General features: G+C 42.2%; 1 protein-coding gene across 2 annotated transcripts in view; it reads left to right on the top strand.

Moving 5' to 3' along the window:
• The first annotated feature begins 748 nt into the window (after positions 1-748).
• The window catches only part of RNF150 (ring finger protein 150), a 123,663-nt gene continuing 106,897 nt past the window's right edge, over positions 749-17,514 (top strand). For both annotated transcript variants that reach the window (XM_030450700.1, XM_030450701.1), the window contains exon 1: positions 749-1,221. In XM_030450700.1, coding sequence (XP_030306560.1) covers positions 756-1,221 — 466 coding nt within the window. In that variant the 5' untranslated portion in view covers positions 749-755. The remainder of the gene's footprint in view (positions 1,222-17,514) is intronic.

The raw sequence follows: 17,514 nt of genomic DNA, 5'->3' as shown, positions 1-17,514 counted from the left end.
CCCAGTCCTCAGTCTCCAGTTCCAGTCTCCAGTCCCAAGCCCCCAGTCCCAAGCCCCCAGCCCCCGTCTCCAGTCCCACTCCTAAGCCCCAGTCTCCAGTCCCACTCCCCATTCCTCAGTCCTAGTCCCAGTCCCACTCCTAATCCCCAGTCCCACTCCCCACTCCCCGTTCCCAGTCCCGCTACCGAGGTACCGGCGGTTCCCCCCGCACTCCCTGCCCTCTCCCAGCAGATGGCGCCACCGCCCCGTGCCCCCCCCCCTTCTCCGGGGCAGCTCTGCCCCTTTCTCTCTCTCGGGCCGCGTCGGGTGCCCGCGGGGCCCGGCCCGCAGCGGGAGCGGTTCCAGGCGTTAACTGCGTGTGTGGAAATCCCCCCCGCACCCCCCCGCCTCCTCCGCGCTTTCTCCGCTCGAGCTGCCAGCAGCGGGGGAGGCAGCTGTGCGGGGAGGGGAGAGAGGGGCAGGAGGAAGCCAGGCGGTGGGGGAGCGGGGGGTGGGTGGGGGAGAGGAGGACGAGGAGGGCGGAGACGGGGCCAGCCCGAGGAAATCAAACGGCTCCGACATGAATTAGGCTGCAGAGGGGAGGGCCCCCCTCCCCCCCTTCGCTTCCCCGCACGGAGCCCGGCGGGATCAGCACCGCCCCGCACGGAGCCGGCTGCTCGGGGCACGCCACAGGCGCACGCACACACAGACAGGCGGCGGCGGGGGCGGGCCGGGCCGGCCGGGGTTCGGGGGGGGGTGGGGGGGGGACCCGGCAGATGAAGATGGCAATGTCTGTGATCCAAGCCTGCCGCAGCCTGGCTCTCTCAACATGGCTGCTGTCCTTTTGTTTCGTGCATCTGCTGTGCCTGGACTTCACCGTAGCCGAGAAGGAGGAGTGGTACACGGCCTTCGTCAACATCACCTACGCCGACCCGGCGGCCGGCAGCACCGAGCTCCGCAGCGAGAAGAGCGAGTGCGGGCGCTACGGCGAGCAGTCGCCCAAGCAGGACGCCCGCGGGCAGGTGGCCGTCTCCGCTTCGCCCGCCGACCGCTTCGCCTGCGACCCCGGCACCCGCTTCAACGCCCCGGCGCCCGGCAAGAGCTGGGTGGCCCTTATCCCGCGGGGCAACTGCACCTACAAGGACAAGATCCGCCACGCCGCCGCCCAGAACGCCTCAGCCGTGGTCATCTACAACATGGGCTCCAGCAACGCCAACGAGACCATCACCATGCCCCACGCAGGTGAGCCCCGGCACCCTGACCGCGCTCCACGGGTGCACCTCGAGGTGCTGCGCTGAGGTGGGTGGGTGGCCCTCGTTTTTTCCTCTGCGTGCTGGCCCCGCACCGCTGCTCCGCATCCTTGGGGGAAGGTGTCCTTGCACCTCCCAACAGGGAGCGGGGTGGGCTGCGGGCCTCGCTGGGTGGGGGCTGCCCATCCCGGCGGGCGTGGAGCGGCTCTCCTTGCTGCCACGGCGGTGGAAGGGACGGACATGTTGCCAGCGGCGATGCACGCTGGTGCTCCAGCGGTGGAAAGTTTGGGAGATGTAAAGTTTGCGAGTTGTTAGAGGAATGGATGGGACCCTGAGCCCTTCTGTGGGTTTTGTTGTGATCTGAGGATCCTCTGGCAGGTGCCGTGGGGGGGTGAGGTGTGATTGAGACCTTGAGAAGGGAAGCACCGTGTTCGTGGTGCTGGTTTATCGGGAGATGCAATAAGGTTGGGAACACAGCGTCCACTGTCTCGGCTCTGGGAGTGTGGGATCAAATAGAAATGCTGAGTGTCTGGTTTGGTGAGAACACGAGAGAATTTCTGCAGAACTGTGGAGAGGTGTTCACTCTCCCCAGTGAGTACTCGGATGGAACTTGGGCTCGGTGTCGCTCGGGTCTCACCTAGCTCCTTAACTAGAAGAGAGCAGAAATCGAGTCATCCAAACGACCCAAACCTTGAGTTATGTCCGCAAAACCTCCTGGTGTTTGTAACAATGTTTCATCTGAAATAAATGTTTTAAAAACAGATCACCAGATTTATATTTAGGGACAGTGTTTTCTGCCAGGGGCCACTGGGCTTTGCTATCAGCAGCCTGTGCCATGGAGACTAAAATGCCACCTCTTGTGAAATCTCAGTTTGGTTTGCATCCAGTTAACTAATCGTGCCCAGCTGTTTGATGCTGGTTGAATCTCAGCAGAGTGAGGAGTAAACTGAAACACGAGCTGCAAAACAGGATGTTATTCCACTGACATCTAAATTTTATACAGTAAACTAGCGTGGATGTGCTAAAGAAGAGTTTGTTGCCTAACTAGAATGCTTTAGTACTGTTGATCTGATGCAAAAGTGCTGCTTTTGGAACCTCTGGTGAAGAGCCTTTGTAAGAGTTTAAACGTTTATTTGGGGAAGGTCATTTTGCTTTCTAAGGACTGTGGTGGAAGAAGGGGAGCTTTTAGTATTTTTAGCATTTTTCTATTGGTTTTGCACAACAAGCAACTTACACCCTCTCCTTAAAACTGTTCCTTATAACCTGCACATGGGCTAGTAGCTGGTCAGACTATACTTCGTGGCACTGAAGGTATCACAGAGTATTTACTCAGCAGCATGAAGTAGTAGGAGCTTGGCATACTCACACACACCCCTGAAGTAAAGCCCAAGCTGTTTCAAAACCTAAGATGCATCACTTGCTCTTGTCTAGTGAGTTTCTCTAAAACTGCCAACATGTTGGATCAATTAATGGTTTGCCTGTTTTTAAAGTATGCACTAAGCTGGTTTCCCACACAAATGGTGTTTTATTAAGAAACAGTGGGAGTGAAAAATATGTCCAACCTTTGAAAATGTTAGAGCTTTTGTTTGTTCTAAAGTCTGAAATGAAGTAAGCAAGGAATCTTTCTTACTGAAAGTGGCCTCAGCTTTCAAAAATATGAGCACTGTATCACATATCTTGGGGGCAGCTTCTTTTATGTCATCTGACTCTTTACAGTTTATTCTGAGAATTCTTTTTGAGTACTGAATTGATACCCAGCAGTGTGATTGCACAGTACCAGAGGCTGAAATGAAAGGAAACTTGCAGAAAATAATCTGGACTTGTAGAACATGATTAGTGAGACTGAAGGGCTTTGCTGATTGACTGTATGAAACTCTTTTCATTTTAGGGAATTTGTTCTGTGAAGTTGAAAAATTATTGCCCTCTGTATAATTAAAACTCAGAGGAGTTTTAGAGCTTAAGTCTGCTGGAAGGGGAGGAAAATTATTACTCTTAAACATTTGACAAACTAGCAGAGGTTCAGAACCAGATTTATTTTTACTCTTTCTATTGTACCCCCATTTTGCTGGGGAAAAGTGAATTTATAAGCTTGTACAATTGCCTTTCTGACTTGCAGCCTTTCATGTTAGCTTGGTCCCAGCCTAAATGATAGCACAAGATTCCAGGGAAGAATGAATCAGGTTTGTGAGTTCAGCAGCATCTGTGGTGCTCTACCCACGTCAAATCCTGGAGTGGGAAGACAAAAATTCCATCTTGGAAATACTTGGGGGGTGGGAAGGGAGGGTGAAATATGACCTAAAAAGCAATTTAAATGTCTAAAGAAATATGATGTTACTCCCTTTTTTTTTCTTTTTTTTTTTCCCCTCCCACAAATATTTTTTTGAGGTTTCATATAAGCTTAAATAAACTCTTTCTATACAGAAAACAGTACATGCTGTTGCATAACAATGTGGCTCCTGTCCTTACTAAAGAACTATTACTCCTAAGGGAGCTGTTTCTTTTCCTTATGCACATTCTTCTCATCCGTGTGTTTTGCCTTCTCTTTTAATGTCATTTTATCTTTGTCCTTCTTTTTTCTCCCTCTCACCCCCACTCTCATCCTTCATCTCTGTCCCTGTGCTTTCATTCCCTCTCTTCACCACGTTACTGTGCTACTTCATAGTGCATTGCCCTTGTCACTTTCTCTCCAAAGCTCCCTTTCTCCTGCCAAAAGTCTTACTTCACAGCTGTATGTTTAATTATATTTCCTGTTTTCTGGGAGTAGACATGCCAGTGACCTTTTGCTAACAGAGTGTGTCCTGATTTTAATATCTATAGGCAACGTGTAGCAAGATACTATTCTTCAGTTTGAAGGAGAAATGGCAGGAGCTCCCTTTCCCCTCCTACCCCCAGTCAAACCCAGGGTGGTATTCTATTGACTCCTCTTGTGGAAATCTTCCAGTCCAACTTTTTCAAGATTTATTTATAGTTCACCAGACAGAGAACCAACAGTGTTCATTTTGAACCAGTTCAGTCAGTGCATTAAAAGCTTTTGCTTTCAGGGAGCCTGTTCTGAGGTCACTGCTTGCACATGCAGCAGAGTGGGATGGAGTTGTGACATCTGTGTTCACAGGGGACGTGGAGCTCTGGGGTTCTCCTGCTCGAACACCCTTGGCTGCTGCATCCTCTGCTACAGCCTTTGCAGAGCAGCATCTTTGTTTTGGTTGGCTTGGTAAAGGAGCTGGGAGTCAAACTGTGTTTGCTTCTTGACCAAGTATGTTTTAAGCAGAGAAGCATCTAGAATTCCTCTTTCAGATGCCTTACATTTCTCTGGAATCAACTTTTCTAGTAGAAAAGTAAAAATACAGGGGATGCTCTTGTAGAGGATGCTCTTTTTCCTACAGAAAAATCCATGATCTTAGCTAGGGTTTGTGATTTTATTTTCTTACTCAAAACAAATTAGTTGTTAATTAGGTTTGAAGAGGCTCTAGCTCCTGTGTCTCCATTTCATAAGTTAGTATTAATTGGAAGTTGTCTTTTTGCCTGTTGTAACACATGTCCTAATGCTTCCTCTGAGCTCTTAATAGATGGAATGACAGAGCCTTCCAGAAGATGATTCACAGAGAGAACTTTCCTTTCTCCAGGTCTTGTTTGAGGGAACTTGGGTTGACCACTTAATACTTGGGTTATGTGCTCAGAAGTGGTGTTTACTGAGCCTTACATGTGATTCATAAAAAGCAAATCTTGAGTGTTCAGTGCAGTTTTGTAGCATTCAGTTTGAATTCTGGAGTGTATCAGAACAGCACAGGGAATGGCTGTGATTATTATCTGAAAGTAAATTACATCCTAAGTATTTTGTACCAGAAGCATATGTGAGGCAGGAAGCTTTGCATACCCCATATTCTGCTTTTCCAGTGCATGCCATCACAATTTTCCAGTCACATGCTGCACATATGAGAGCCTCTTTTCAATGAGAGGCAGATGCCTCAGGTTTTATAATGGCTCATACACACTGGCAGCAACTGTCAGATGTAGCTTTAAGATATGGATCTCATATGTGGTCTAAGATGAATCCAACTTCTTGCCTCCCTTTTGTGGTCCTCAAGTGCAGCATGTGTGCTCCAGCCTGCATGGCTATCCCATTGCAAAGCCAGGTGTGTCCCTCCCAGCATCCTGTGGATCTGCACGTTCAGTTCAATAACACTTTCTCCCCTTATACTTGTATTTTTGTTCCATGGTCAATGACTGGTCTTACCTTTTACATATTTCAGGATGTGTTGGTAATAATTTTGACTTTGGGCTTCCTGTAGTTTTGTATTAATGTGCAAATTAAACACTGAAGTTGAAGATTTCTCTCTTTACAGACTTAATTCAGTACTGTTGCTACATTTGTTCCTTTACTAAAACAATTGTCTTCTTAAACTCGTGTTGAATTCTAATGAGAAAAAGTGCTGACAGCATTCACATTGGATTTACGTATGGATAAGTGTGAATTAATCAAGGGTTGGTTATTTCAGGTTTCCAGAACCTGCTATAATTATTTTCTGTTCCAGGCACGCAGGATCCATTCCTAACAGAAACAAACTCAATGCAGGAGGGAGATGGAGATCATAGAATCATAGAATTGGCTGGGTTGGAAGGGACCTCAGAGATCATCAAGTCCAACCCTTGATCCACTCCCGCTGCAGTTCCCAGCCCATGGCACTGAGTGCCACATCCAGTCTCTTTTGAAATATCTCCAGACACGGAGAATCCACTACTTCCCTGGGCAGCCCATTCCAATGGCTGATCACCCTCTCTGTAAAGAAATTCTTTCTAATATCCACCCTAAGTGCACCTCTGAGCTTTATCTGTTATGAAACTGAGGCATGGTTGGGTTGTGCTGACATTCTTAGGAACTTGGAGAAGCTTCTGGATGGCTTTCAGCAGGGTTTTGAAGTTTGGCTCTTGATATTTATCAAAATCAAGCATTTATAACCCAGAGCAGAGCCAGCAGTAGTGCTGACAAGCAGTTCCACCCCATTCAGTGTGAGCCCCATTTCTGCATGCTGGTTCTGCTCTGGGTGTCTTCAGCTATGCCAAGTGGTTGGGGGACTTGAATGTTTAACTTCACTTAAAATTCATAGGGATAAATTTGACCTATGAGGTCTAGAACAAGAAAGTAGTCTCCACTACTACTTGTGACAGCCTGGGACACTGAGTTTTGTCACTAGGTGAGACACTTTTTGCCTTGTTGAATCTCACATCTTTCAACCTTGGGACCACCTTGTGTATCTCCTTCAGAGCTGTTGAAGCCAGTGGAGGAGCAGTGAATCTGCTGAGCTTTGGCTCAAGTTGTAAGGTACAGCTTTCTCTCCAAAGTGGTGAAGTATTGATTCATTGAAGTTTGCATTGATCTTCCAAGCTGTCTGCTTGCAAAAGCAGTTGGATTTTTGTATGCTCTTTGCTTATCTGCAGCATTGGTTTGCCATGATATTCATACAAGTGCTGTCTTCAGATATTTGTGGTAAGAAGGGACATGTCAAGAAGAAAAATCTTCCTCAGAAACAAATCTGTATCACCATTGATTCTAACTTTTGCCTGTTAATCTGAAGCACCTCCTCTCAGTATGCTGTCCTGAGGAGAATGACTTGCTTTTGTTTAAGTGATGGTTTGGCTTAGTCCCATTGGGTTTTTTGTTTGAACTTGTTAGCTTGAGTTGTTAGAATACCTTGGCAGTCTGTCACTGGTGTTAACTTCATTGTAGCTCACTATTTCTTTGCTGCCTTCTTAGTGGCACATCATAGAGCACGGGAAGATTTTTGGCAGAAGGGGTGGGAAACCTACAGTTAGTTCAGTGTTGGCACTTTAAGAGTCTCTTTTCTTGGTAAGAGGACATTTCTACTTTTCCCATATAAGCAAAGGACTAAAAGAACTCATTTTTGCTGCACTTGTTTGATGGAGCCTGTAGCTGATTATCATGTGAGATGACTGAGTTTCAAGTGACCTCTGCCTCTGTACATCACAAGCCAGGCTGATGAAGAGTTTGACCTTTTTTAAAGGTATAGCCCAGTGACTTCCCAACAACTTCTGCATAGCTGACCTGCACAGAAATAGCATTTCAAAATAAGCCCTTTCAGTTGCATTTGAGTACTAGTCACTTGATGACTTCTGTGCTATGAAGGGAGTGAACAATACAATCATTGACTCATATAAATCAGATGTAGAAAAATCTGAGTAGTCCATGTAATTTCTCAGTTTACCAATGCAGAAGTGCATTCAGTTTTACCTGCAGCATGTCATCTACTGCTGACACAGTGATTATTGCTTAGTATTTTCTTGCAAAGGAAGGAATGCTTTGGAACCAAGCACAGTCTGTGTAAGCTGTCGAGTGGTGCTGAGGCAAGAGACATAAAATATAGGAGGCTATTAAATAGTAATTCTATCTCTTTCAATAATATTTACTTCCCATAACTTCCACAAAGTCATCTTGGCAGAGGCATAACTGCTAAAAGATAAGATTTAAACCCAACTGTATCGATTGTACCACAGAGTTTGAGGAAGTACCTGGCAGCTGCAAGAAGAAAGAGGAGGCAAAGTATTTGTAACTGGTTATGTTCAAATAGACTTTCTCTGTGTCTTGATTCTACAGGTTTCTGTGTCTTGATTCCATAGCAGGATGTAACCAGGGGCTTCATTAGTGCCCAGTTCTCTCCTCATTTCTCCTCATCATGTATTGGTTTCTCCAGAAGAGAAATCAAGATGGAGAGGCCACAGGTCCTGAATGTGGGTGAGAAGGGGTCAAAGATCCCCCACATAACCACCTGGTTCCTGAGGATGTTTCAGTGTAGTATCTCAGAAGGTAATTCTATTCAGAACTACAATTTCTGTTATCAGCAGGAGAAAAAACAAATCCCTTAGCTGGAACCTCAACTTTAAAACTTTACTGTATTAAATCCTCCAGCTTTACATCTACTGTCTAACCCACTGCCCACATTCCTGGATGCCTACAAGTCTGCTAATAGGTTTGCAGTGAATTGAAGCTCATTGATATTAGGCTTGCAGTTCTTCAGTGTGTTTTGTGGACCCTTTAGCAGTAATCCTCCAGCCATGATATGCTGAAAATTACTGATTTTGGTGAATTTACCACCCTGGTGGAAACAGTGTTTTTAATTAAAAAATAGGTGAGTGGAAACACCTCTTCTTTCACCATTTCTAGGAGATGTAGAAAGACTGTAAATATTGTTTTGTTTCTGGAACACCAATGCTGCACAGCTGTATTTTCCAAGACAAGTTTAACAAAGGCAGTGGGTTTTTTGGCTTCTCTTCAATAAATTACTTGAGATAAATCTTAGAAAACTGAAGTGAGGAGAACTGAAGGAGATGATTAAAAGATTATACTGTTTGTTTTATTGCTACTGAAATATGAAAAGCTAGTTTCTTTGGGTCTTTGCTACTTAAAGATATAATGGCTTTTTCAAATAAATGTGCATTTCTTTTCCCTCTCAGTAGTGACTTATAATAACAGTCCATACAGTGAAGTTCTGTTCATTTATTTCTGACAGTATAATCAGTGATATTCAATTACTTGTTAGACCTAAGGGTATGTCAGAGTTTTTATCTCAAATTTGATGTGTTTAACTGTGTTTAGGTATGTAACATTCCATGCTTTAAATTGGAAAGGTAGCTCATTTATTTTAACCTTATTTTCAGCTTGAGCCAAAACTGCAGGGGAAAAAAAAGTTTATCATTTATTTCCCCAAACACAGAAATGTACATTCCAGCCATGTAACTCCATAGAATCCTTGCTGAAGTATATCTTGTATATTCATTAAACATGAACAGAACCATTGCATCTGCATAGGAATGTAGTTCCTTCAGGGATACATGGAATAGGATGAGCTGGCAATTGCTCCCTTGTGCTACACACTTAATGAGACATAGCTTTTTAAAAGTAATTTGTATTCCATAGTGTCTTGGAGTCTTAAGAATGAGAGAGGACCCCTGGCACTGGGGTGCTCTAACAAAGCCATTCCCTCTCTATGCTCATCTACCAAGACAGCCCCCCCTGTTATTTACATAGTTATCTACAAACCATCAAGGATGATTTGTCCCTGAACACCACCTTACTTATTTGGGATATTAATTTTTTTCATAGTTTGTTCCATACCTTGGGTTTCCTCCCTTTTTATATGATCCTTGGTTTGCCTCTTACTGTTCCAATCTCTCCTTACAAGGCATCTCATTTTGCAAGTCATTGTAAGAATAGCTCACAGATATTAGATAGTAGATAATACATGTATTTTGAAGAGAATTTTGCATCCCATTAATCTCCATATTCCAGCTTTATAAATTGCACATCATGAAACTGTGCTCTTCTATTCATTGCTTGGTGTTGCAGTCTTTGTCCAAAAAATTTCTTCCCACTGTTGGGTTGTGTCAAATGTGTCTGACCTCACACAGCAGCATTAAGAACGACCTGAGAACCTAGAAAGTAAATTCATCTTCAGTTAACATACATGTCTAATCTTAAGATTACTATAAAATGTGTCAACTTAACATTAGTTAAGTGTGTGTTGTGGGCAGGCTGGGTTCAATCCCAGTCCAAGAAGCTGCACAGTTTTCTTTTGCTTAAAGAGATTTGTGAAGCACCTGAGAAGCTTTTGCACCCAGTTGTTACTGCTACAGCAGCAGAATAATTCCAATTCTCATGATCAAAGCTCTGGGTGTTTCACTATAGAAGCTCTGGGTGTTTCACTTCTGGGTGTTTCACTATAGAAGAATTCTTGGATTTTCCAATTGTGCAAGAGTTGTTAATCAGTATATAATAAAGATCTCTCTAGCTAAAATGTCAGTATTCTTTTTCCTTTTCCATTTCAGAATCTTCTCTTAGAAGACTTCTGCTTTTCCTTTGCCCTTTCAGAAGTCTCCTTATTAGAAAATGTTCAATCTTTGGTTGTATTTCTGGGGCATGTCTGTGTTTCTACTCAGAAAAAAAACCCCTTAGAATAGAACAGTCTGATGCTGCAGCCTTGGTCATGATTGCTTCCAGTCCTTGTACAGAACACTCTTAAACCCCCTTGTGCCTTTTTAAGCTTTATTGTACACTCACTTTCTCCTAGTTTTACCTGCCAGCATCATGTTCCTTGAGGGAAGCAGCTTTGCAGGGTTGTCATACCTGGTCTTTTATCACTCTTTAGATGCCCATGTGTTTGAAACCATCTGGTTTTCTTTGAAATTCCTGTCTTTACTAAGTACTGTCTCAAGACTTTTCATGTTGGAAAATGAGGAGCTGTCTGAGTGAAATCTGTTATGTCTTGTTAGAACATTGCCCTCCATGTCTTTCTCTTGCCTTATTTTCCCTTCAGTGCTCCTCTCTCCATTTTCTACTGAGGTTTTGGGGTGGTTTTTTTGGGGGGGGAGGATGTTTGGTTGTTTTTTTGCATGTGATAATAATTTCTGTCCCTCCCAGACATCAAATAAATCTATAAATCTCTCCTTTGGACTTCTCTCTCATACACACCTTTTTTTTTTTTTTTTTTTTTTTTTTTTTTTTTTTTTTTTTTCCTTTTTTTTTCTTTTTTTTTTTTTGTCTTCACTTCTGTGCTCTTCACCTGTTTTTCATCTCTTGTATTTTTTTTTTCCTTCCTCCCAACCCCTTACCAGGTTGATAAAAATAGCCAAAGGCTATTGTTTTACCAAGTTGATTTTATTTTACCAAGTTGATTTTGTTTTACCAAGTTGATTGTAAGGGGATGCAGAGCAGGACTCTGCTCCTTTGGTGTTTTTTCCTTTGCAGCTGACTCTGGGTTTTAAGAGCATCTGCTGAGAGCTTTCTGCTGCTCAGGGCTGGCTTGGAGGAGTGGGACACCAACACTGGGGAATTATGGCAGTGCTGTTTACAGACAGAAGACTCAACAAGTCTTTAGTCTTTTTCATCAATTCTTAAGACTAAATGGTCCCCTGTAAAGAGGTAGATCCTCTACTGTCATGGTTTTGCAGGTGATGATTAAGTTTTCCTGCTGGGGGTAGAAAAATTGACTGTTTCCATTCAAAGTGTTTTCCTCTATTAGTGAAATGGATTTCCAACAGCAAAAAATGTTTTAGGAAGTGTTTGCTCTCCAGAAAAGATCTTAAAGTTCTGAATCTGTAAAAAAAGATTTTATTTTAGTAAACAGCTAATGTATCAGAATTCCAGGTTCGGAGCAGTTTTTCCTTTTTTTGATAATAAATTATATTTTAATCAACTTCTACCAATTTAAGACACTAGTCCCACCCCAGAGCAGAGCTGACTTTTTCCCAATTCAAATGTTACATTCTCTAGGAATCAATGCATGCTTTTGATGACAAATATTATAAATTATAAATAAAACTCAGGTTTGCAATGCTGAATTTCCTTTCCCTGTGATAGGGTGCCAACTGCTTGCTGGTTTCCCTAGAAGATCTTTGGCCCTCGGTGTGTGTTTGTGTATATCCTTACAGCAAGCTAGACACTGCCTGGAGACATGAGGGAATGATACTTGGGATGAGATAAAGATTGCCCTCATAGACTTAGAAATAATAAGGATCAGTAGTTCTCAGGAGAAGTCTCAGGAGAAGGAGACAAATTTAGGCTTGTAGTAATACTCAATTTCCTAACTGTTTGCCTATAACTTAATGGTATTTAGATGGATTTGAATCAGTATTTTAAAGTCTCATGCTGGAAAAAATTACCCCATTCCCTGGGAAAATTGTTGTAGTACATGTGGAAGGTGATTATGGTAATTCTTCATGGGTTTAGGGATTGCACCTCTCTGGAACTACCACCCATCTCTTTTCCACACTGGGAAGCAGCTCTGGCAGAAGCTCTGCACAGGCACAGTAAACCCTAAGGTCTGAAGCATCAGCTTTTCAAGTAAGGATCTGCACAGCAAATCTTTTTTTATCACCTGGAAATAATTTAGCTGTGTGATGGTAATAAACCTGTGTCAATTTCTTTATTTCTGTGTGACTTGTTTATAGCAGAGGAAGCTGCAAGAAAAGGCACTTAGAAGAAAAACATAGCCTGAGCAACTTCTATTTTTTTTGTCTCTGAAGATAGCCAACAGATACAGAGAACTGCTTCTAAGCTTCTGCAAAACAAGCATTTGCTAGAGCATTCTCACATCATAAAGGAAGCTGAAAGCCTTTTCCTTCCAGATTTTATATTTAAATATTGAATGCCAGCCCAAGGGAATATCGTGATGAAACACAACCCTGAGCAGCAATGGTATCATGGGGAGTGAAATCCTTCAAAAGCCAATAGCACCACCACTTTGCCAGAGAAATGGCTAAAATAGCTATGAGATGTCATATACCTTAATCCCCATTTCAGTTCTGTAGTAACTCCCATGGCTCATTGGTGCCCACAGTCAATATCTTTGGAATTTTCTTGTTTGTTGTTTGTTCCAATCCCTCCTTGCTGCCTTTCCAGGGAGTGGAAAGGTTCCCTGAGACAATGAGGATCTCGGTCACCTTGCCCTCAGGTTTGAGCTGTGTACATTTTTTTCCTGGCTGTCTGTAGTGCTTCTGCATGTTGCTTGGCATTTGGGGAGTGCATCACTCCCAGGATATTGCCCAGCTGGATCTGCAGGTGACTTGGAGAAAAGCTGGATGGGGAAATACTGAGCTCCATCTGAGGCAGCTGGGATCCTCTAATCCATATTGCTTTGCAGAGAGCTCATCTCTCCTTTTCACTCCCTTGGTCTGCTAACCCCTGTATAAGCATCTACATAGGAAAACTTCATTTTCTGTCTTCATTTGTTTGGGTTTTTTTCCTCTAGAGACAGTCTTCTTTCTTTTTTTCTTTGTTCCCCTATCTTAATCAACTAACCAGAATGTCTTAAGATACAATTTATGAGAGTTTGAAGACTTTTTTTAAGTTAAAAATGTGACTGTATAACTTTTTTTAAATGTATTATTTTCTAGTGTTTGGTAGTTGAAGGAAACATTTTGGTATTATCTCTAAATATGCATCACCTATCACTTCTTCAAAAATTAAGAGCTTTGTTTCCATTAACTAATTTATATAACAATGGTTCTGCTATCTGACTTACAAAAAATAACAAAACAAGCACTGAACTTTTAGCACAGATAATTATCTTGTACGTATGATGTATAGAATCTGTTCTTCATTCTCACCCAGTACCGTGTTGAGACAGCCCAATAGCTGCTGTTGGTCTTTTCTGGACAATTTATTTTGTGTGCATAGACCAGAAATATTTGAAACCATTGCAAAGATAACTCGGCCAGATTTATCACAAAGCTGTTGTCTTTGTCTAGATGAATCTTTCGTGGAGTAGCCTACAAACCAGGAGCTATTGATCAAAGATAAAGCAATCAACTGCTTGGTAGTACTGATAGCAGGGGACAAGTGTCTCACCTACACCAGTCTGACATCTCCTGAAACCTCTTACTTGTAAATAAGACTTAATTTAAAAATCACTTCTCACTTTACTAAAGTAGTGATTTTGCTGTCATAAAACTACTAAGTATGTTATAATTTAGCTTAGACATTTTTTTCTCATGGCTAGGTGACATCAAGGTGATTTGGTGAATGCTTCATGTCCCAGTTCAGGACAATGTTTCCACAAATGGTTGTAGTTAAGCTCATGTTTGGGTCTTGCTAAGAATGGGCTTGAAGTTGAGCATCTTGACTTAGTGTGACTGAAAGTGGTTTGTGAGGAAACATCATTTGTGAAAGAGGTAGAAGTGTCTGATGGAGTCCAGAGGTTTATTACTAAGAATGTAACTTTGGTAATCTTGGGGGATCTTACACCCTTTTGTAGCACTATGAATAGTCCAAAGTCCTTACAATAAGGTGCTTTAATTTATACTTGTAAATATAAGATAGATATTATGTATATTTCATAAAGCAGGTGCTTTTTCAATACTTGTACAAGAGATGCCTTAGTTATTTTACATTTATTTTACATTTCTCCACACAGACTGCTTTCTGCTGTCTGTTTTATCAGCCATGTCTGTGTCACAGTGCCTCTCAACTTCCAGGGAATACTGTTCCCCTTCCAGTGGAGGAAGAGTTGACCACCCAAACCCTTTAAAACCCAGATGGTCTCTCTTCTTAACTGTTTTATTTGATGTCTGTTACCAGTGTATGTGCAGGGACACTCATAGCAGTGAGAAATGTGGGCAGATGGCTGGCTATTTGCAGATGTCTTGGAGATTGATATCAACCAGTTAATTCTACTTGCTAGGTGAGCTGGATGAGTTCATGTAATTTAGAATAGCCACACATTTCTTGCTAATCAGGGGGTTGCCTAGTTTGAAAATACTTACATATACAAGGCAGCTCCATGCTTTACACCCATTCCAGTTTGGGAGTAATTCTTGTAATGTTTTGCAGATTTGGTTCCAGTAGATAATATTTTGCATCCTCTCTGGTGCCCTTATCAGTCTGTCAGCTTAATTTTGCTTTGACAAATTCAGGAGAGATTTCCTTAATGTCCCCAATGGTACTTACTGGTTTGGAATCAAACTTTCAGCCACTTCAGCAGTTGTTGAGGGTATGTTGAGAGGATAGGAAACTGTAATGAAGAGGGAAGTGTAAAATGGACAGATATTCTTCCATTAGACATTCCTGACAAGTTTACTGCTGTGGTTAGTTAAAGAAATCTGCCTGGAAATAATAGAATAATTATTTTTCATAACCTTTAAGTATGTAACTGTGCCCCATGACAACTGTGTTAATATCACAGTGAGACTTGCCAGAACATGCAAATATTAATGGATCATACACAAATATTAATGAGTGCCTGAGGTCACCCAATAGTGTCTTCAGTGCTCTGCAAATCTTCATTTATCAGCACAAGCCTCAGAGATCCCCATAATCTCCATGTGAATGGACATCAGTGGAAGTGGAGGTGGTTTGTACCTGTTTGGGGGTTCTATGCTTTTCAGAGGTCTGGGCCTCAGTTTGCCTTCTCAGGTGCCTTCTGGCTTAATAAACCAAAATTGGGGTCTGTCCATGGATTATTGAATTATGGAATTATTGGAGTTCTGATTAATTTGAAAATATACCTCGTGTTCCATGCTGTTATCCAAGAGTTGTCTCCATCTGGTGGTAAGAGTTTTCAGGATCTGAGAGTGCATTAGGTCTGTATTCAAGTGGACAATATTCAGTCAGCTGCCAAAAAAGAAAAGTATGATCTTGTTTTTCCATCTTTAATAATGGCAATGTCCTTATCTCTGGAAGGGATGATATACACAGTATTTAAGCATGCTCAGGCTACAGCAATGAAGAGACCATACTTTTTTTTTTTTTTTTAATGATGCTACACTGTGCAGACTTGGTGTCATGGAAACTGAAAGAATGTCTGAAGTTTAAATAAGGAAATTAATTTTAGCTCCCTTCTCCAGCGACTTTGAAGAAGCACACAGACATCTTGAGTGGGAAAGTCACAAGAATCTCACAAGAAAAAGGAAAAGTCTCCATGTGGAATGTTCTTATGTGTGGGTTCTTGGGGTTAGACTGGGCTTTAAACTCAGTTTTTGCAGACCAAATTTGCTTTAGTGAATTCTGCTTTCAGGCCAGCTCAGATGCTGATTTCTGAATTTTCAGGTTAGCCACCATCACTTTAGGTGTCTCCCGAGTCTCCATGTAATTTATTTAGGTTTTTTTTAAAAAAAATGTTTTTAAGAGAAAACCAATAACCATCCTCTAAAATTCTGATCCCCAGATCAGGAAAAGCACAGTGAGTTTGCTGACTGCCAGCAATGCACTTACCTGGGCCATTTGTAATCTCTGCTTCTGAAACCCTAACCCTGCTGAAGTCAATGCCAAAACTTCTGAAGGATTTAATTGCCAGGTGTTTAAAGCAAGAAAATAAATACCTGAACCCATTATGTATCTGCTGCTGGCCTCATGGTATTTAACACGTTGTTGTCAAGAGCAGAAAGGCCTCATTCATCACAACCTAAGAGAAATAATACCAGGTTTTCACCAGGAATCTTGGTGAAGTATTAACAGTCTTCATTTCATATTAATTGCACCTATCAGATTCAAGTAACATGACAGACAACACCAGGGCTTTATTAGGGTCATTTTGTAATTGAATAAAATTACAGGCTAGCCTGTGAATGCCTCGAAGCTGTAATTATTAAATTGCAGGAGTTCTCTAGTGCATTTAATAAAAGGTCCACCTGGCCTCAAGTGACTGTATGCAATATCTGTGCATTGTTACATTTATGGGATGGGCAGAAGTGAATTTTCTTACCTTTTGAAGTGTTTGAGAATAGAAAGTTATGTCTAATGTATATTTCTGACAGTGGGCTTCAAACCAAATTTTTCTGTAATGTACTGGCAGCTGCATTAGATTCTACATTCTAGAGTAGGATGTTGTTCTTGCAAGACTTGGGGCTTTTGTGTGAAATTAAAGGAACTGGAGAGGAGTGATGGTGTTAGAGTTGTGTTGCAGGAAAGAGGCTGAAAAGCTTGGTTAGCAAGATGCAAAAAAAAGTGCCTGGCAACTCCTCTCCAAGAGCAGCCAGGCTCACAGGGAGATGTTGCTGCCTGACAAAAGTCATCCTGGAGATAAAAGCTTCAGAATCTTGAGCAGGTACTAGCTGGATGAAGTGTAAAAAGACTTGCTCTGTATTTGGAGTGAGAGAGCAGCATGATTTCTCACATCTTCCTTCACTAACTGGTATCCTAAGATGGCAAGGATGAAGGCCTTGTGATGGGGGAACTGCTTCAGTGGAGGTTGTCAGGACAGGGCTCAAAATTAGTATTTGCAGTTCCAGGGAAGGAGTGGAACCTGTGTTTTAGACCATCCATCTATATACCAAATAAATGTGGACACTTGTCACTGAAATAGTTACAGAACCAAAGTCTGTCCACATTCAGCCTAGCAGAGGTCATTCCTTACCTGTTTCCAGCCTGCCTGAGTTAGGCTGACATTTCATACAGGCTGAATTTATTCCAAACAAAGGATTAGTTATTACGTCTTGGAATATGTGCTTGGTTAGTAATCTTTTTTTTTTTTAATTTTTAAATTAATTTATCTGGAAATACTGTTCAGCTGAAGAGACCACAGTGCAGGCAAAACCCCATGGTGATTTCAGTGCCTTTGTTCTAACATTTATATTGTGTTTTGGGTGATGCTGATCTGTTTTGAGAGCTTGTAGGCTTTTCAAAACCACTGCTATGTTAATCTCATTTGGCTCCTATACCATGCTTCAGATCACTCTCTCTTTTCAGTGTCTGATGACAAGATATTGAATGGTGTGATTTGTACTGCAAATGGTTTATTTTCAGTTTTCACTACGCCTTCATTTTGGAAATCTGTAACTG

The sequence above is a fragment of the Calypte anna genome, chromosome 4B (assembly GCF_003957555.1).
Source record: "Calypte anna isolate BGI_N300 chromosome 4B, bCalAnn1_v1.p, whole genome shotgun sequence".
Lineage (NCBI taxonomy): Eukaryota > Metazoa > Chordata > Aves > Apodiformes > Trochilidae > Calypte > Calypte anna.
Note: the sequence above shows the minus strand (reverse complement) of the source record. Positions and strands in the feature narration are given on the sequence as shown.